Here is a 20,845-nt window from a genome sequence, read left to right on the forward strand (position 1 = left end):
CAGGCTGCGGGAATTACAGGATCGATGCGGTTGGAAAATCCCTCCCAGCCCATGGATCCCCCCTGTGCCCGATGCCCACCTTGTCCCCCAGCCCAGAGCACTGAGTGCCACGGCCAGGCCTTCCTGGGACACCTCCAGGGCTGGGCACTCCAAACCTGCCTGGGCAGCCCCTGCCAAGGCCTGACCACCCTTTCCAGGAGGAAATTCCTCCTGGTGTCCCACCTGAGGCTGCCCTGGCGCCGTTCATCCCCCTCCGCCCCGGTGAGGGCCGTCAGGGGGTGCGGAGCGGAGCCGCGATGGGCTCTGTGCCGCATCCCCGTGAGGGGAAGGGGAGCAGGGGGGACGGAGGGGGAAAGGGAGCGCTCTGAGGCGGCGGGGCCGGGGGTGTGGGCAGGGCGGGGAAGGCACCGAGCGGCCCCGGCTCCTGCGGGGAGGGAGGCGGAGGAGGGCGCGGGGCGGCCCGGGCTCGGCGGCCCCGTCCGCGCTCCCCCTGCCCAGCCCCGGCCATGAATATGTAACTCCCCTCTATTTCCCGAGCTCCATTGCGGAGCCGCCGCTCGCCATATTGCGCTGCGGGGGTTGCGGCGGCAGCGCCGGCCGGAGGGACCCGGGCGGGACCCGGCGGCACTCGGTGAGCGGGGCCGGGCGGGCGGGGCCGCCGGGGCTGTCCCTGTGGGGGCCGGCCAGGCCAAGGCTGGGCTCGGGCGGTGCCGGTGCCCGGAGCGGGGCTGCCCCGGGGCGGGAGGCGGAGGGGAGGCTGCGGGCGGCGTTGCGGGGCGGGGGGCGCCGCTCGGGGCCGGGCTGTCCGGGAGGAGCCGTGGCGGGGCGGCCCCAGCGCACCCCGACCCCGGGCTGCGGGCACCGAGCCGCCCCCGGGCCGGCGGGGGGGCTGCACCCCCGGGGCGATGTGTATCTGTCATGTAGGTGTGTATATGTGCGTACACAGTGTCTGTGGGTGCGGGGGAGCTGCGGGCAGGGGCAGCGCACGCCGCCCCACATGGCAGCCGCAGTACCGCAGCGGCAGCCCCGGAGCGCGGCACTGCGAAACGCCGTCCTTGGGCAGGGAGAGCTGATGAACGCGGTCAGGAGCCGGTATTGTTGGGGCCGCGGATCGCCCCCTCCGTAAAATATGATGGTGCATATGATTTATAGCTCTGCGTCCGCGGTCTTTTGTCTCCGCCGGAGCCCCGCGCATCGGGGTGTGCGAGGGGTGATGCTCCTGAGCTGGTGCTCGGAGCGACCCGGCTGCTCCTGCTCCTGGGAAAATGTCGCTTCCCGCGGGGCAGCAGGTGCAGGAATCCGCTGTGTCGGGAGCTGTGGATGTGCCTCCTCCCTTCGCACCCGCTCTCGCTGCTTCCCATACGAATTTAGCACCTGTTCCTTGCCAAGTTGTTCACTCTGCGGTAGCTGCCTCTCCAGAATCACTTGCCTCTCTTCCACCAAACCCACGGCACAGTGCTCGTGTAAAACAAGCACTGAGCAATGTTCTCCTCGGGATTTTTGTAAGCTGTTTGTTTTTCAGACCCTCTCCTATGGAAAATAATTGGATCGAGTGCCTAATTCTGCAGGAATCCAGAGGACAGCTAGTGGAGAAAGATGATTTCCAGCGTGATAAATCATAATTCAGCCCTGTTTGGAAGTGGTTGTAGCTCTGTGTAATAACTGTGCACTGCACACGGGCTTTTGCAGATTAAAGGGAATTGCTTGCATTTGAAAGAACGTGACTGGTGTGCGGGGGAAATTATTGTTGCTTGGGGAAAGTTCTTTAATCAAATATGTCACTCATTTCACTGACAAAAGCTCCATTTGTCATAGGAGTTCCCTGCAGAGGTACTCTAATTTGTATTCATCTGTGTTTTCATTAAAAACTTGTGTAATGAGATCATTTGACTTTCTTATACATCATATCAAGCTCAGAGCTGGCACTCGGCATGTCAGCTGAGAGAGAGGCACAGCAGCAGAAATGGATAAGCAGCGTAATTTGTGTTAAAATATGTATTTGTTTGAAGGGTTAACTTTGTCAGTTGTTTGGAGGTGGGAGGAATTCTCTCTGGGCAGTGTGAGCTGAGTGTCAGCCATGAGCTTTTTGGCTGGGTCTGGCTCTGTAATGGTCCCTTTCAACAATGACAAGTTTGGAACATCTTTATACCTTATTGACCCTGCAAATCGTCATTGGCAATGTTTAAAAACTAACTTATTTTTTTGTGTTTGACTTTGTAATAATATAGGGACACAGATGTTGCATTCGAGGTGTTTTTTCACTTCTTCAGTGGCTGAAATCCTGACCTGTGGCTTCAAAACTTTGAAGCCCCAGCCTTGCTGCAGCTGCCAAGAAAAGCACTGCTTGTCGTGTCTTAGAGGGGAAATAATATGCAGGCCCTGGCAAAATAAATTGCACAGGTCTCCCTTTATCAATGGTGCTTTGTGTTTTAGGAGTGATATGTGGTAATGGGTTGAGTACAGAGACTTGGTTGGGCATCTTGGGGGATTACAGCAGAGTTCTGGCGTTTTCAGGGCTGTGTTACCAGGAGGAATGTGGTTGGCACCCACAGGAAAGCTGTCAGTCTTGGATGTGAAATAGATGTTGGGAGAACTGAATTTCTGCAGCTTTCTTTAAACTCTTTCCCATGCTTACAAAAAGAATGGAACTGGGGGAAAAAGGAGCTTCAAAAACCAAGATACAAGTCTGGACTGCTCAGTTGTATTTTTCCTATAAGGAGCACTGGATCTGCTCTTACTGCAGCACCAGTTCTAGGAACATGCGGGAAAGAAATATCGGAGTAAAGGAATTCCCTCCATCTTTTTTCCCTAAATACCTTTTACCTATTTTTTTCTGAATAGATCAGCAGCTTAATAATGGTATAGACAGAGAGGAAAAGAGATTGGAGAAGGGATGTTGTTGAAGCTCAGCTTGGTTCTTCTTGTTGATGAAAATAACTGGCCTTCGAAGCTGACCCTAAATTCTTAATTTTCTGAGGAATGAGCAGCATTCAATATTATGGAGCTGTTTAGACTTGTTGCAGTGGAGAAATATTTTAGGAATTACCCCTCTCTGCTTTGCCCCCACTTCTGGATCGTGGGGCTCCTTTGCAGACAGCTGAGAGTTAGCAGTAATATTCTGCTAACTAATTAAAAACCTAATCCATGCTTTACTCTTCACCTCTTGGTGATAGCATTACACTGTTTTGGATGATTACTGGGTTAAACTGTGTGAATATTGCTCCTGTAGTACTGTTTACAAAATGTACAATCTTATTTGTGAGGGAGTCGTTGGAATGCAAATTGTTCTTCGCTGTCACCCAGCTTTAGGCGAGAGCTGCTTCGTTGCCAAATTAACAATTTGGCTTCTATATATTTATTGTAGCTATTAAGTCAATCATACATGAGATGGCTTGAGTCTTTTTGTCTCTCAAGGGTTGTGGGGGAGTTTATTTTCTGTTTGTTAACAGCCAAGCTGTCTTTTGTTCTCATCAAGAAAATTCTCTCGCTGTTGCTTGTGGCTTCACTGTGATAACTGCTTAAGTGGGGGGGGAAATCTTTCTGTCTGTCTAACATATCTCTGGAAAAACTGGAATCCAAGCATATTTCTTGATCTGATATTCTCAGAATTGTTCCTATAACGTAAATGCAGCAGAGAACTGGTGCTTGCTGTTAATAAATGGGATGGATGGCAGGTGTGTTGTGTGCTGAAGAGCAGGATGCAAAGGGCTTGCTGGCTGTGATCCCAGGGCACCTGAACTACAGTGTGTTTGACTTGAACTTTCATGATGCTTCTAAAAATGTGCTTAGAAGCATCTTGATGCTGTGGCACTGCCCCAGAGCAGCTGTCCAGGAAGGTGATGAGCAGCTTTTCTGTCGGTGGGATGAAAAATCTCAAACCCCCTTCGTTTCCCCATGGAAATAGAAGCAGATCTGTGCTGGCTCCTCAAGCTTTGGAGTTCAGGGTTAATGTGGTTATTTCCACATGCCTTTGGGTTTAGACTGTCTTGGAAAATGGGTCTTTCCAACTTTTCCACCCTGGGCTCGGGATGGGCGCCTGAGGGCTGGAACAGTGCAGTGGGGGCAGCAGGAGGTACGGCCCTGGAGAGAAATTAAATATGCAATATTAATGTATCAGCTCTCTAGCTCCATTTTCAAGTCACCCTGAAGTTGTCTGCGTGTTTGCAGGTTGGGATAACTGAGCTACCTGACCCCACAGGTGTCAGGAAGGAACCTGGAATGTGCACACACCTCTGGCTGGAGGTTCGGGTTTGCTCAGTGTTACATTCAGGACTGCAAAGTCCTGCAGGCAGAATGGAATCAGTGGGTTTCATTTCACCACCAAAAGTAGGTTGAGCTGTTGGGTAGTGAACAGCTGGGTGTTGGTTTTTTTCCTCCTGGTATAACTGTAGCTGTAGAAGTGATTTTTACCAGCAGAATCACCAGCCAAGAACTGTATTTCTCCATGTTTCCAGTGTAAAAAGTGAAAAGACTGAGTTTTCCCGAGACCCAACCTTTGCTGCCTCTGTGGAGATGGGAAAGGTCATTTGAATTGTAGTGCAGGGATGTTCCAAGGATTTGTGTTAAAATGCACAGCAAATGTAAAGGCTGCAGGAGTTGAAATGATCAAACCTCACCTTATTGATTGCAGTGGTCAGGTCTTGCTTTTGGCAGCTGTTACTTCAGGGAGACAGCAAGAAAGTGGTTCACCTCAAAAAAAAAAATGTGCCAGCAGTGCAGGGCAAGCAAAAACCCCAAAATCTCATTAGCAATATCCTAAGGCAACACATGTCATTCCTGGCCTGTTTGTGTGAATTTAGTTGCTGCGACAGATTCGGCTTTTCTGGAGTTTGAAGGTTTACTTTTGTTTGCTCCCAAAAATTTTCAGTCCTTTATCCCTCCTATCTGATACAGTACTGAAATGAATATTAGAAAGGCATTTTTGCTTTACTCCATCCCAGTTGGTTATTAACTCTGAAGTCTAAGGTGGATTTAAGAGACGAAAAAGTTCATTTTTGAAACTCACCTGGGTAAACACACAGACTTCCTAATATGAGAAGCTTCGCATAAAATTTAACAACTAGCAGATAAAATCACTGTTCTACTCCCCCAGAGTTCTGCTTAATATTGTTGCTTCACAGGGCTAAATTATGGCTTGGTAGTAGCTGTTTTGCTTTTTATTTGAGTTGTTGGCCAAGGTCTCTGGCACGGTTGAGGTCAAGTGCTTGCCTGATCTATTGACCCACATTAACAGTGAAAAGCTGCTGTTCCTGTACAGTTGTGGGGTTTGTTTTCACTCCTAGCAGAAGCATTAATGTTGTAGCATATTTTAATACTAGTTTGGACAAGATATCGATGGTGTAAAAGGCAGAGTACCAGGATTTGAGGTTTAGTGATTAAAGTAACCTTACTGCCTGATGCATTAGAACAGTGGGCAATGTTTGCCTTTTTTCTGGTGTGTGTACCAAAACCTGTGAAGTTTTCTAATCAATCTCTTTGAGATTAAAAAAAACCCCTAAGCTTTTTAATTAAATACACAGAGAAGCACCAACTTAAAATCACAAACCAAAGGTATGTGATTGTTCTTAACACTATGATCAAACAGCCTGGAGTACCATAAGAAGTGTAATTTGGTACTTTTTTTTTCCTTACTGCCCTTGCCATCTAAACCAGGAGGAATTTATGTCCCTTTGGACACTTCTGTCAGCGTTGGATCCACTGAACCCTTCCAGAGGTGTCCCTGTGCACAGCAGATGGTTTGTGTGAGGTCACACCCCAGGATGAGCAGCTTGGCAGCCAGGTTGGGAATGCTCCATGGATCAGTCCCTCTCAGGTCCAGGACATCGGGAATGACGACTGAAGATCCCATATCTTAAGGCAGCAGGTGGAACACTCTCTCAGGAGAATAAATACAGTGAAGAAAGTGTAAAAGACCATGTGCTTCCAAGGCTGTGGTGTCAGAAATGCCAAGATGATTTTTTTCCCTCTGTCAGATGTCCAGCAGCTTCCAGACATTCCATAATCACAGCTTTAGGTGTCGTTACTTGCTTTTCAAGGAAGGATTTTTTTTTTAATGGTGAAGAGAAAGACCTCTTAAGTTTCTGGGCAGGCTGTGGGAAAACAGAAGTTTGGGACTAGTTATCAGGAAAACTAAAATCTGGGATCTGGTGTGATTGAGAGGGGCAGTCATGTTGGGAGAAGGTTTTTAGTGTAATCAGCTGTGGCGGCTGTTAAACTGTGCCCATGCCTTGGATTTCTCTGCATTCCTCAGTTTTATTGGCTGCTTTGGGACATTTTTGAGTCTGTGGTCTTGAATTAATTATGCAATGTCTTTCCTTCCTGGCTGGGAGCGCTCCGGGGCAGCACTGAGGTTGTCTCTCTTTGCTGCTGCTCTTTATAGATTGGCAAACCTCCGATTTCTCAGTATTTAAATGTACAACTTGGCACAGCTTTGAGTGTGTCAACATCAACATCTGCCACTGGTGTATTTACAGATAGTTTTATTGTATTAGGAACTTCTCCACTGTGCCAGTCCATCACTTATCTGCCATTCAGTGGGACTTGGATGGACCCATCTGAAGATAGAATTTTTGTTTTAATATTAGTTGTCTGGTTTCATTATAGTGAAACTGTTTTCTCAGCCATAGTGGGGCCATGTTGATACAATTGATCAAAACATTGGAATGTTCATCTCTTCATTTCCTTCTGTAAATACAGGAGGAAAATAGGATGGCAAGGAACCAGGTGAAAACACTGTTAAATTGGGATTGCCAGGGTGGTTATGACATGTTTAATTTTTAATGACTTATAATAGTGAGAGGGTAAATCTGCTTTAAGTTGTTTCATCACGTCCGACATCGAGCGTAACCCACGTCCCCAGGTGCCACATCCACGTGTCTTTTAAATCCCTCTAGGGATGGGAACTCCACCACTGACCTGGGCAGCTGTGCCAGTGCCTGACAGCCCTTTCACTGAGGAAATTTCCCCAAAATCCAACCTGAACCTCCCCGGTGAGAGGACTGTGCTGGCATTTGTGAGGATTTTTGGAGGACTGAAGGTGGTGGTGAAGTTTGTAATGATGCAGGTGGTTTTAAATACACTCTATCAAAAGCCCAGTTCAGAATCCAGGGATGATGCCCTGACATGGATCTGATTCCTTTCTTGCTTCCCAGCAACACTGTTGGCCCTGGAGTTGCTGGTGTGCTGGTTTCTTTCTTTCATGGAGCACAGATCACAGAATCACAGAATCACAGAATCAGCCGGGTTGGAAAAGGCCTCTGAGATGATCAAGTCCAGCCCTTGCTCCAACCCCGCCGTGGTTCCCAGCCCATGGCACTGATGCCACATCCACTCTCACCTTCAACACCTCCGGGGATGGTGACTCCATCCCCTCCCTGGGCAGCCCATTCCAATGCCTGATTCCCCCCTCTGGAAAGAATTTCTTCTAATATCCAACCTGAGCCTCCCCTGGCACAGCTTAAGACACCTGGTGCATGGAAGACAAGGGGAACGTGGTTTTAAAACTGAAAGAAGGTAGGTTTAGATTGGATATTTGGAGGAAATTCTTCCCTGTGAGGGTGGGGAGGCCCTGGCACAGGTTGCCCAGAGAAGCTGTGGCTGCCCCTGGATCCCTGGAAGTGTCCAAGGCCAGGTTGGACGGGGCTTGGAGCAACCTGGGCTAGTGGAAGGTGTCCCTGCCTGTGGCAGGGGCTGGAACAAGATGGGATTTAAGGTCCCTCCCACCCAAACCATTTTGGAATTCTGTGATGATACAATTCTGTGTCTCTTCTCCCTTGTTCTTTATTCTGATTCAGTGATTCCATCACACCCAGACAGTCCCAGGATGTGTTTGTTTGTAAGCTGAGATATCACCTGGGTGGAAAGCGCGGTGTTGCAAATGCTTGTTATTTGTTATCGGATTTGGCTTCTTGAAGCTTGGAATTGCTATTTGGAGTTTCAGCTTCATACTTTATATTAATTTGGCATCTTTTATGGTCCTTTAATTGGCTGTGATTGTGCTGTGCACATGAGACTTCTAGTTAATGTGTGCAAAATGTTTGAAACGTGTTGGGAGCCTCTCATTTTTAGCCATGGCAGGCATTTACAAAGGAGCTCACATTACCCATCAGTATTAACTATAAAGTGTTTGGTAATAATTTTGAAATTAGCCCATTAATATACTTTTAGGCATTTTATGAATAGCTGGAACTGTTCACTTGATAACATTGATTTATTTTTTTTTTTTTATCTGATCCTCATGAATTTGCAGATGGATGGTTAACCTGCCCCCACTTACAGCTCTATCCTAAGTGTTCTTTTTCTTAAATACATGGCTATATCATGTGTTTGTGAAGAAAACTCCCATTTAAGCAGATTTGCTGGATGTTCTTTATAACATAACAGGTGTCTGAGGGCCCAATTCCCTTGTTGCTGTTTCAACAGCTCAGACAAATGGATTCTACTCTGTATAAAACCAGTGGTCACTGTTGTCCCAAAAAAGCCTTCTGATGTTTCTTATGTGGGCAGGGAGGATGCTCACAGAATAATTGGCCACAAAGATTGTAAAAGGTCAGATTTCTTCAGCTTTTCATTGTGGCAGTGGTTTATTGGTGGTAGTTGCTGTTGGCTTTTTTTGGCTGGGTCACTTTCTACACAGCAAAACTAAGGATAAATGTCTCTGATAGTGAGAGAACTCCATCATCAGAATAATTTGGGTTGGAAGAGACCTCCAGAGGTGATCTGACACAACCTCCTGGTAAAAGCAGGTCAGGTTGTTCCCCACCACATCCCCACCACAGTTGAGTGTGACTGTCTCCGATGCTGGGTGGAAATACTTTCTCATTTTGGTTTTGGTCCCTTAGGTAACTGTTGCTTTCTGGCTGGCTCGTAGCATGAGCCCACAGCACAAACTCCTCGAGGTTTTAAATGGGATTTTAATGTCTGAAGCAGACGGTGATGATGGAGAGCAAATCGTATCCTAATTTGTGTGTTGGAGGTGAGCTGCCCTACAGAGCCACTGGGTTGTGATTGCAACCCTGAACATCAGGGCCATGGGGTTGAACTCGGTGTTAGCGAAGCTCAGGTGTGATTGTGTCGAGGGAAGGTGACTGTGCACGTGGCAAATAGAATATTGAATTCAGTTTGCAAACAGGAGGTGAAAACCTTCCCAGTGGGGGCTGTTGTGACATTGAACTTCACTGGGAGGACAAGGCCTGGTGGGTGAAGGGACTAAAGCCACTTCAGTAAGACTTTGCTCTCCTGAGCTGAGCCCCTTTGGAGATCAGGGTCAATAGAGGCAGTGCCACATAAACTCAGGAGAGGCAGCTGGAGGAGTGGTGACAATAGGAGGGAGGCGAGGCACAGGCAGATGCAGTGACACACTTGTTCAGGATCACTGAGCAGTTCAGTTCAGAGCTGGGAACAAACTGAGCTCCAGGCCAGAACCTGATTCCACTGTCTCCCAGGGATCTTTTGATCCAGAGAGGAACAAACTTTCTGAACAGTGTGAATGCTAAAGGTAATGCTGGATTATAACCTGCTCTTAGTTGTCCTGCATTATAACTGAACATAGAGCTGCCAGTGAACTGCAGGGAAGATTGATTTCTTCAAATAGTGTCTTCCAGAATTGTATGAAATTTTTTTTTTCAAATCAAGCTCTTCAGTCAGAAAGTAAAAGCAGAAAAAACTTAAATTTCAGCCTTTTATAATTGAATAAATTTAAATGAATGACGGAATTGAAGACTTTGTGAAAACATGCAGTCTACCCCCGGTACTAGTTATAGTATGAGAGAGAGAGTAAAACCCCAAACTCTAATCCTTTTAAGCCTCCAAGTAACTGCAGTATGATACCTGTTTTTAAAGGACCTAATCCTTTGGAAAGAAAAACCAGAATGGCTGAAGGTGCTGTTGAACTTGGCACACCAAAGAGAAGTCTAACTCTTACTGTTTTAAGTCTAAATATTTACCTTTTACAACTTGGAACAGAAATCAGTTGATCTCTAAGATTTTAATACTCTGTAAAAATATGTGTAATAGGTTTTTTTTAAGAGCCTGATGCAATTTTTTTTTTTCCTCAAAAGTGTTTTTTTTTTTCATGGAAGTATCAGAAATGTGGACACTGTTTAGAGTTGCATTGGGGTGCTGTGGTTGTGGCTGGGTTTGTGGGTTATCTGCTCCAGCTGCTTGGCACCATTCTGGCCTTTCCCTGCCCTCAGGGTGTGCTGACACAACCACACCTGCACATGGTCTTTAGCCTTTGCCTGGGCTAAAATAGGCATTGCAGAGCATTTTGGAGCATAATCCAGGTTGTGAGGGATCTCTGGGGGCATCCAGGGGAAAGCCTCTGGTTCCCTGGTTAAAGCAGGACAACCATCACTGTTAGTGCCAACATAGGAACTTTAGGGAACCAATGTAGTGCCGACATAGGGAGCCTTAAATTGTTCTAAATGACAAATTTCGAGATGTAAGTCAAGGAGCCATGGTGTATTGGTGGGTCTGGGGGGTCTGCAAGGTAATTTGGGAGGAGAGACACCTCCTTCAGAAGAAGGACACTGGCATAAATTCCCCAGTTGGTGAGGAGGCAGGAGATCCAAGGGCCTTTCCCACGGGCTCTTCCACACTGGTATTTTTTCCCTGTAACTGCCTGTTTTCCAGCACTTCAGGAACAAGACTTATTTTCTTGTGAAGTTTTGGAACCCCAACCATTTTTCTTCAAATTTGTTTTAGAAAATGAGCACAAAGAGCGGGATTGCATAAGCCCTGTTTTCCAAGGAAATCAGGCTTAAATAGGAAGTTTTCAGCTGGAGTGATGTCCTGCTCTTTCCTGGAGCCACAGGCTCATCTCCCAGCACTGTTCAGCTTGTGGGTGAAGTTTGGATTTATAAAGTCAATCCAAAGTTTCCTGAGCTCCTTAAGAACAGCACAGGTGGCATTTGTTTTATTTTGTTTTTAACACTGTAACAACACAGAGAACTGAGAAACAGCCTGGGTAGGATAAATCAAAATTGACGCATTCTGATAATCTTGAACAATCCCCCTGTTTCCAGTTTTCTTCTACAAAAGACACAAATCAACCAGGCAAGTTTTAGGACTAAACACCAAATGTCAGCTTGTTTCCCTTTTTCCAGCTGCTGTTTGGAGCAGGGGAGGGACAGGGAATCAAACCTGGAGAAATTAGATGAGCTTTAAGGTCCCTTCCAACCCAAAGTATTCCAGGATTCTACTTAATAGCCATAACAGTGGATGTGGCTACTTTATGTCAGGCTTTTTTTCCCCTCTCCTTCGTTTTTCCTAAGGTGAGAAAACTCTGATTTCTGGGCCTGGGTGGAAGAAGATCTAATAATCTTCACTGCACTGCTTCTCTTGCTTTTCCCTTCACAATTAATTAAACCTTACAAAGTAACCTTGTTCTCCAGAGAGTTTTTGGCTCTTTTCGTATAGAACTTGATGAGTTGGAAACTGGATTATAATGTATGTGGTAGATGCTGATAGAAAATGCATTTGGCTGCTGAATTGAAGGGTCTGGAAATACAAATTTAGGTTTAAAAAAGTGGTAAAAGAAAGGAAGAAAGCACTTCTTCCACTGAGTAGAAATGTGTGCAGCTGTAATCTTGCTACTTCTATGGTTACATTTAGTTTTTTAAACATACTCCTCATTTTGGGGTAAGTTTTCCCACTTCAAGGCAGGCATTTTTGGAGAGGTGGGAAGGATTGCCAGTGTGAGTATCTTTTGTTCAGAAACATCCTTTTCTTCTGTCTTTTTCCCCTCACTTTTTCACATCTGCAGTGACCATGTGTGGTAATTTTGCCTCATCTCATCCAATAATCCTGAAATTCTGATGGGACAGCGTTGCAGTTTCTCTGTGTGATCCTTTGTTTTATTGGTCAGTGACTGCGTTGCACTTGAACTTTCAGCATTCCCTAAACTTCTGTTTGGAAACTCCATGCGGTGTGTTTTCAGGAGGAAGGAAAAGCCCTCCTGGTGTGCCCCAGTGAGCACTTTCAGCTGGTTTTTGTGTCATGTCTAATTTTGCCCTTCCCCTTGGTCAGGAGGCCGACCCTCCTGGACCCCTCTGCACATTTGTGAGTGGATGTTTTAGGAATATTTTCCACATCAGGTGGCGTTTGCAGCGTTGGCATCGCACGGCCGAAGTTTTATGGCCTTCAGTTCCGTGTCACTTTTGTTTAACAACTCAGTTGATTTTTGCCAAGTGTTCATGGCTCACTGGCTCCCTCAGTTTTTCTGGAGGGGCACAGAGCACAGATTATCAGTGGAGCTGTGGATGAATAAGTGTTCCCCCAGAACTCCTGCTTTGCTGGCACAGAGGCCACTGTGTCTGCGAGGATCTGGAATTCCACTGGCTCAGGAGAGGGAGTGGATCCTGCACCGGGCACACAGGAGTGTTGAGCTTGTTTCTCTTCTCCTTCCCAGCCATGTCTCAGGCCGTGCAGACCAACGGGACGCAGCCCCTGAGCAAGACCTGGGAGCTGAGTCTGTATGAACTGCAGAGAACACCTCAGGTAATCCTCGAATCCCAGAGTGCTTGGGTTGGAAGGGACCTCTGGAGATCCCCCAGTCCAACCCCTGCCAAGGCAGGGTCACCTGGAGCAGGTGACACAGGGACACGTCCAGGTGGGGTTGGAATGTCTCCAGAGAGGGAGACTCCAGGCTCTCCCTGGGCAGCTGTTCCAGTGCTCTGTCACCCTCATGGAAAGTTCTTCCCGTGTTGAGGTGGAACTTGTTGTGTTTTAGTTTCTGGCCATTGCTCCTCGTGCTGTCAGTGGGCACCGCTGGAGAGTCTGGCACCATCCTCTGACCCACCTTGGAGTTTTTGATGTGCATTAATGAGATCCCCCTCAGTCTTCTTTCCAGACTAACCAGGCCCAGCTCCCGCACTCTCTACCCATAACACAGATGCTCCAGACCCCAACTCAGCTTCATGGCCTCCACTGGACCCTCTCCAGTAGCTCCTTGTCTTTCTTGTGTGCTACAGAACTGGCCTTGCTGGCAGTTTGATGTGTTTATGTAGGTCCTGTTTTGTCTGCTTGCCGTGTTTCCCTGTAGTAACACACGCCACCTCCATGAGGCAGTGTCTAAATTCCTTCAAAGAACTTTTCCTTTCCATGGCACTAGGAAGCCATCACGGATGGGCTGGAGATCGTGGTGTCCCCCCGGAGCCTGCACAGCGAGCTGATGTGCCCCATCTGCCTGGACATGCTGAAGAACACCATGACCACCAAGGAGTGTCTGCACCGGTTCTGCGCCGACTGCATCATCACGGCCCTGCGGAGCGGGTGGGTGACACCGCGGTGGCACTGCGGGAAAGGGGAGCCAGGAGAGGCTGAGGGTTCATGTGGGACAGTCACTGTACACCTTTCACATCTCCTTCTTCCACCTCCAGCCATCTCTGGCACACAGATGTCATTCTTCCCTCATGAGAAACCATCCCATAACTCTGTTTCTTGCAAGGAATTGAAACCCTCTTTTATATTCTTTTTTTTTTTTAACTGTTTAATCCAGTAACAGTAAACCAAATGCTACTTTCAAAAATAAATTTCATTTCCCTTATTCTTCCTTTTCCTAATAATAAGTTTCAGATTGTGTGGCCTTCAGCTGTAGTTCTGCTTCCAAGCTTCACTCCTGTGCTAAAGTGCAAATATCTTTTCTTGTATTCTTCAGTTACACGTTCATATTTTCCCAGATAGAATTCTGAGGTAACCAATAGCAATTAAGGCAATGATGGTTTTATTTCTGATAATGGCAATTATCTGTGTCACGCTTGATTTGCTCTGCCTGGGTAAATTCTGATGAGTAATTAGGAAAAATTCATTAGAGGGAAACAAACCATCAGGAGTAAAGACACCGGGCTTTCAGCTTCTGAGGCCTCTTCCTCTCTCAGGAAAAAGATGGTGTGATCCTGCTGTTTTAGTTAAATGAGCACAAATAGTAGGAAGGACAAGACTGGGTTAGTTTTCCCAGTAATTAGTGCTTGAACAATTGAATAGATTTCTTAGCCTTTGTTTTGCCCTGTGAGTGCTAGAAATCACGGAATCCCAGAATGGTTTGGTTGGAAGGGACCTTACAGCCCATCCAGTGCCACCCCCTGCCATGGGCAGGGACACCTTCCACCAGCCCAGGGTGCTCCAAGCCCCGTCCAACCTGGCCTTGGACACTTCCAGGGATCCAGGGGCAGCCACTGCTCCTCTGGGCAACCTGTGCCAGGGCCTCCCCACCCTCCCTCTTCCTAAGACTGTGCCTTAATATAATTTCCACTAGAGATCCATTTTTCTAGGTGAAAATCCAGCCAGAGAGCGAAGGGAAGAACCGGTTGGCAGAGTGGGACTTTTGAACTCCTTGGTCTAAACACAGTTTGTTCAGACATACCTTAAAATAAAAAAGCAGCAGGGAGAGGTATGTTTGGGATTTTTGTTTAAATATCTGCAACTACCGTCCCAGATTTACTATAAATACTGAGTCTTAGCGAGCCCTTAGACTAAGAATGGCAGCAGCAGGGCAGAGTTTTGTCCCTGCTGGAGAGTTAGTGCCGTTTGCTTCCTTCTTGTTCACGTCCAGCAACAAAGAATGTCCCACGTGTCGCAAAAAGCTCGTTTCCAAGAGATCCCTGCGCCCAGACCCCAACTTCGATGCTCTCATCAGCAAGATTTACCCGAGCAGAGATGAATATGAGGCTCATCAGGAGAGGGTGCTGGCAAGAATCAGCAAACACAACAACCAGCAAGCCCTGAGCCACAGCATCGAGGAGGGATTAAAGATCCAGGCCATGAACAGGTATGTTAATCGTGTCATTTGTCCACGTGTCACCTCGTTTGCCTTCAGACTAAAAATATGCTGCCTGTGTAGCTTAAGAGTCCTCTCCTCTCCTCTGAAGTCTGCCAAAATAATTGTCAACCTTTGGCAAAACAGTTTTTAAGCTTTTGCCTACTAAGAGAAACCTTTGTACTGCTCCCTGCAACTCCTGTGGTGGCCGGATGGAGATTTCAGCTTAGTTTTACCCAATTATGGCTGTCATGTCTTGGATAACAACCCATAATACAAGGAATTCTGTACCAAAATACTACCCTTCCATGCAAATAAATGCACATAATACCAGGACTTAAGTTTTAGTTGCAACTTAACTCACAGGCTGGAATATGTGGTGATTGCACTGTAGTGAAATTTCCAGTGTCCATTTAAACTTCAAAGAGCCACCTGGGAAAGAGACTCCAAACTTTCTGTTGTGGTGAAGCATGGTGTGATTTGTATTTTTAATCACACGTGGATTCATATTTAGATGAAAATAATGGTCTGCAATTGCCTGAAAGGCAACTGTATGGAGTTAAAATGGTCTTAAAACGTGTCTGAAAGTTGTTTGAGGGATAGGAAAAAATTAATGACCTTGTCTATGAGAATCTTTTTCTAAAAAAAATATTAATATTTGTACAGGGCCTGTCCCCTGGGTGAATTCTGAGTGGGGATCAGGGTTGGTCTGTATTTATTGTGCCCAGGTTACAGAGGGGCAAGAAGCAGCAGATCGAGAACGGCAGCGGAGCAGAGGATAACGGAGACAGCTCCCACTGCAGCAACGCCTCCACACACAGCAACCAGGAGGCAGGGCCCAGCACCAAGAGGACCAAAACCTCGGATGATTCCGGGCTGGAACTGGACAATAACAACACCACTGTGGCCATAGACCCTGTGATGGATGGGGCCAGTGAGATCGAGCTGGTCTTCAAGCCTCACCCCAAGCTCATGGAGAACGACGACAGCGCGCAGACGAGGTCAGTCTGCTGCTCCTCTCCGTGTGCTCTGCTCCTCCTTGCTGCTGCTTTTGGCTTCTCTCACCTCTTGGGGCTTGGAAAAATCCATTTACTTTGGTCATACAACATCCTGTTCAGCCATATCACAGAGTCACACAGTGGTTTGGGTTGGAAGGGACCTTAAAGCCCATCTTGTCCCACCCCCTGCCCCGGGCAGGGACACCTTCCACTAGCCCAGGTTGCTCCAAGCCCTGTCCAACCCTTGTGTGTCCAACCCTTGGACACTTCCAGGGATCCAGGGGCAGCCACAGCTTCTCTGGGCACCCTGTGCCAGTGCCAAATGCAAATAAGCACTCCTTCCCTCTTCCTATTCCAAGTCAGGTACTGCTCAACTGTTGGAAAATTACAGTAATGAGCTGTTTCAAGCCTTTGATCACAAATAAAGATGTTTTTAAGTTTTTTTTTTTAGTATTGCAGTTCACAGTAGGTAGTGGGATGATGGTGTAGTATCAACCCCTTTCTACTATTCTGAGATTCTTTGGGAATAAACAAACCTTGTGGAAGTGTCAGCAGTTTTCAGAGCAGCTTTGTGCCAGCAGGATTTGCAGGCTGGAAGGTTTTCCTGGCTTTTTTTTGTTCATAATCCAGTCCAAGCACTGACAGCAAATTTTAGCTCACAGCAACAAGTAGTGTTGTGGAGTTTCCTCAGGTCTCTTCTTGGCTTTCTCTGCTGAGATGTCTCTGTAGTGTCTGTCAATCTGTGAGAAGCTCCAGCTGTGAGCTGTCTTTAAAGGCCTTTTCACAACTGGTGTTTAATATTTGGAGGCATTCCAGATGTTTTTTTCCCCATCCCTGCTGCTCAGACATTGTGGTTGCTGTCACAGGTACATCAAGACCTCGGGCAATGCCACAGTGGATCACTTATCCAAGTACCTGGCTGTGAGGTTGGCTCTGGAGGAGCTTCGGAGCAAAGGAGAATCCAACCAGATGAACCTGGACACGGCCAGTGAGAAGCAGTACACCATCTACATCGCCACTGCCAACGAGCAGTACACTGTAAGCACCTCTGGCCCACACTAAACCCCACTGGTAACATGTCCTTCAGACAAATCTGATTCAATTCCACCCAGCTGCACTTGTCCCGAGTTGGCTTTAGGGTAAAATCCATGGCATCAGGTTATTTAGAAGCAGATGATCAGCTGCTTGTCAGGAAAATGGAGACAGCAGGGGCTTGGTTGGTAGAAAAGGAGGCATATAAATTACTCTGGGAAAATGCAGCGGTGCAGTTAACTACAAGCTGGCTTATGGTGTTATTTTCCAGTTAAAATGGACGAGGGAAAAATAACACTTCATCTGAGAACCTTGGGGTTTGGTGAGCTTGTAACTCGTGCCACATTACTGGGGACTCCTTCAAGGCAACACGTTGAAGTGTTATTTAAGGAGCCTGTTTTACAGCACGAGGAGATTTACTTCATTTGTGTCTTGCTCTTCTCTTCCAGGTGTTAAATGGGTCGTTTTCCCTGGAACTGGTCAGTGAGAAGTACTGGAAGGTGAACAAGCCCATGGAACTGTACTATGCGCCCACGAAGGAGCACAAATAGGCCATGCTGGGAAACTGGGCTGGGACTGACTCTTTTTATAGCTACAACTTCTTTAATATGAAAAGAAGGCACCACCAGTATCTTCCTGGACAATACACGTACTGCCTTCGGGCACCCTCAGTATACTCAGTAATATGATTAGACAGTATTCTGGGTTGTATTTAATTTAGTCTTTGGGTTGGGTTTTTTGGTTTTTCCCTAGGAGACTAAATGACCTTCTCCATCCAGTGCATTCCAGTGTTTGACATGCTTTTTTTGTTCCTAATGCATGATAACTGAGCGAGTGTTCCAGTTTGGAATGTCTTCATTTTGTCCAGGTAAATCTGGATTTCTCCTACATTTGACACAGTTACAGTAGCCTCTGTGAAGTATTGAGTGTTGGATGGCCAAGGAAGTCTGTTCAATAGTAGCATATGCCAAGGAAGGTGTTAAATGTTAGAATTTGGTACCAGTTCTCCATCTGAAAGATTGGTAGAGAATGGATTTGGGATGGCCTTGCATCCTAGGATTCCCTAGGAAAGGTTTATTAAGTCATTTTCTTGTGAACAAATGTGAGTTTGGCATCTTGTGAGAGGCATCACTGCCCATGGCAGGGGGTGGAACGAGATGGTCTTGAAGGTCCCTTCCAACCCAGACCATTCTGGGATTCTGGGATTCTAAACAGAGCTGCAGTGAGAAAACTTGGAAACCTTGCTGTTTACTGGGCTTAATTTGATCCTTCGGGGCAAGGGGATTCATGAGAATGGTTTGGTTTCCAGTCAAAACAAGCCCAAACAACCCAAACCCGTAACTCTTCCCCATGCAGGATGTGCCAGTGTTGATGGTTGCCTCCTGGCCTCTCTGACAATGCCCTGGCCTCTCAGCTTAAGGGAAGTAAATCTTGTGGAAGTGTCACAGCCCTGCTCTGTTCCCTGGAGTGGGATCTCTATTGTGAGCGTGTTAGAATGTGCTCTAAAGAACTGTCTGGAAAACTTGTTTTTTAAAGCAAATCCCCCAAATTCCAGCACATGGCCATCAAAATGCTTTGCTTTAGGGAATTGTGCCACCCCAGCAGCGACCTTATCCTGGTGTGCGAGTAGGAAAGACTTCAGCCATAAGCTGCTCCAAGATTCTCCTTATTTTCCTTTGCCATAGCTTTAACAAACATGGCTTAGCACTTTGGAAGACAACTTTAGTACTTGACAACGTGTACCACTGAGTGTCTTAACCTTAGGTTTGAGTGTTCCAGCTTGGCACTGGGCCCTCGTGAGGCCTGGGAGCTGCTGTTTGCATGTTCCACCCCTCTGCCCAGGCTCTGGGCTTGGCTGTGGCTCTGGGGGAGCTGCTTCCCCTGTGTCCTGCCTGAAGGATGTTCTGTCCCCACGAGGTTCCCTTTGCTGGAGGACTTGCTGATGACCCCTCACCTCTGCACCTGGAGCTCGAGGCAGAGCTGGTGATGGGTGAGAAGCAAGACTTCACACCACGGTGTTGCTCCTCCTGTGTGCTGCCCGCAGTTCCACTGGTTTTGGCATGTGCTACACCAGTATTCCAATGCCTGGGGATTCTCCTGGGAAGGATTTACCCTTCCCTGGCTCCAGGCTTTCCTACCACCTGTAAATACGAGTCCTTTCCAGCTGCTGTTCCAGGTCAGCTTTATCCCGCTGAAAACTGCACAGGCTTCCTTGAGTAACTGAATTGTTTTCTCTGACTGGAGAAACGTGGGGGTTTGTGACTTGAAGTTTTGAAGCCCCAGAACACAGAGGGGGCAGTTCTTAAGGAAATATGTTCTTACTTTCTGGTGAAACGTTGCTGTATAGACTAGTAGTGCATGTCCACAGAATATAACTGGGGGGGTGGGGGAGCAGCCATGGGAAATGCTTTAAATTCATGGGGAAACTTCTAGATTAGTTGTCAGCATCCCTTCCAGGGTGAGAGCTGTAGGGATGAACAGGCCCTGAAGCAAGAGGGGTGTTTGTGAAGCTGAGCAGTCTGTCTAGGAGCTGTCTGTCACTTTGTCCCCAGTTCTTTCAAAAAGTGTGGGAGAATGTGAAGCTTTTATTTTCATGTTGTAGTGAATTTGCTGAATATTTATGTTCTTTAAATATTATATATATAATGTAGTTGTTTGATTAAACCATTGATTGCACTGTGACTCTTTAGTGCTAGAAACTATTTTATTTTCAACATGATGTTACTCTTGCCCCTTTCAAAGCCATGTTATTTTTAAGTACATAACATGTTAGGTATGGGTAAGCCTAACTTATCTCCTGTCCAACTAAAGTCCCACTGAAATGCTCAAACTGACAATAAAAGCAAAAGTGTTATCAACAACCTGTTGGAACTTTCAGTGCTGCTTCCTGTTGTAGCTGATAAAAGAAGCCCTGGGGGGTGTGTTTCAGTGCTGCCCCTGAGCTCCACCGTGTTGGGTGTTCCAGTCCCTTGGAAGCAGTGAACTCCAAAGGGTGTTCTGTGCCTTGAATGAGAAACAGAGGCACGGAGGAGGCAGCAGCTCTTCCACTGACTTGTCTCAAGTGTTCCTGTTCCAGTCAGATCCTGTAGCCCCAGGAAGGGGATGAAGGATTTTCGCAGCACTGGGTTAAACCCCGGTACTTTTGTTGCACTGAACTGCATGAAGCAGCTTTGGTCCAAAGTAGTGGAGGGCAACAGTAAATCACCTGGGCTGAGGTGGCTTATTTTATTTTAAACAGTGCAGTTTTGTTCCTTTGCTTGTTTTCTCTCTGCATTTACAACTGTTAACCAGAGGCTGCCCCTTGAGCTGAGGCAATGTCTGTGTTCACCAAGAGCTGTACTGAAGCTCTCCCACTGTGGAAGGAGATCCCTTTGTGCCCGTGCTCCTGCTGCTCCCTGGGCTGCCCCTGATTATCCCAGTTGCCTTTGAACAGCCTAAACTCCCTTAAAGGTTCCCTAAATCCTAAGCAGAAAACATCCTGAGTGCTCACGGGTTCTGCAGTGGGGAGGTGGCCGTGTCCCCAGGTACAAAGCATCCGAGGTGCCACTGCATCACATCCTACAACTTCCCCTTGTCCTCTGGCACTAATGCTCCAGCCTGCTGTTCAGCTGATGGCCCAGCACTGATTTCCAACCCTCAGGCTTCCAGCAGTCGATCAGTTCTCGTTTTCTGTTCAGCACAAGCCGCTTGCAGACACCTTGACCCAACCACGAGGTGCTGCAGGTTTGGCAGTGGTGGTGGCACAGCAGTGGGTGCTGGCTGGTACACTGGCCAGCTCTGAGTGCACACAGGACCAGCTGTGGCCTTGCCACCACCACCTGCATTATCCTCCCATTTCCACTCTGTTCCCTGCTGTACCAGCCAACCCTGGCACTGTGGGTCAGTACAAGGATGAACAAGAAGGCCCCAAGCTCCTGCCTCGAACAAACTGGTGTTCTGGTAACTAATTATTGCAGGACTGGCCCTACCTTGGCCTGAATTTCACTTTCTCTGTTGCTCCAGACACCTGGGAATAGTTGCCTTGGCTTGGAAAAGGTGCACAACACCTTCTGTTCCTTAA

At 47.2% G+C, this 20,845-nt stretch overlaps 1 protein-coding gene across 2 annotated transcripts; it reads left to right on the forward strand.

The window, feature by feature from the left end:
• Positions 1–456: 456 nt before the first annotated feature.
• RNF2 (ring finger protein 2) lies at positions 457–19,646 on the forward strand. 2 transcript variants are annotated; one of them, XM_027665254.1, is made up of 7 exons: positions 457–631; positions 12,410–12,498; positions 13,112–13,272; positions 14,552–14,767; positions 15,484–15,756; positions 16,620–16,791; positions 17,235–19,646. In XM_027665254.1, the coding sequence occupies exons 2-7, from the start codon at positions 12,412–12,414 to the stop codon at positions 17,334–17,336; spliced, it is 1,011 nt and encodes a 336-aa protein (XP_027521055.1). In that variant the 5' UTR covers positions 457–631; positions 12,410–12,411; the 3' UTR covers positions 17,337–19,646. The 2 variants fall into 2 exon arrangements, with proteins under 2 accessions (XP_027521055.1, XP_027521054.1); XM_027665253.1 differs by lacking the exon at positions 457–631 and adding an exon at positions 857–924.
• The last annotated feature ends 1,199 nt before the right edge of the window (positions 19,647–20,845 follow it).

This window comes from Corapipo altera, unplaced genomic scaffold, assembly GCF_003945725.1.
Source record: "Corapipo altera isolate COAL_440 unplaced genomic scaffold, ASM394572v1 316, whole genome shotgun sequence".
In the NCBI taxonomy this organism is placed as follows: domain Eukaryota; kingdom Metazoa; phylum Chordata; class Aves; order Passeriformes; family Pipridae; genus Corapipo; species Corapipo altera.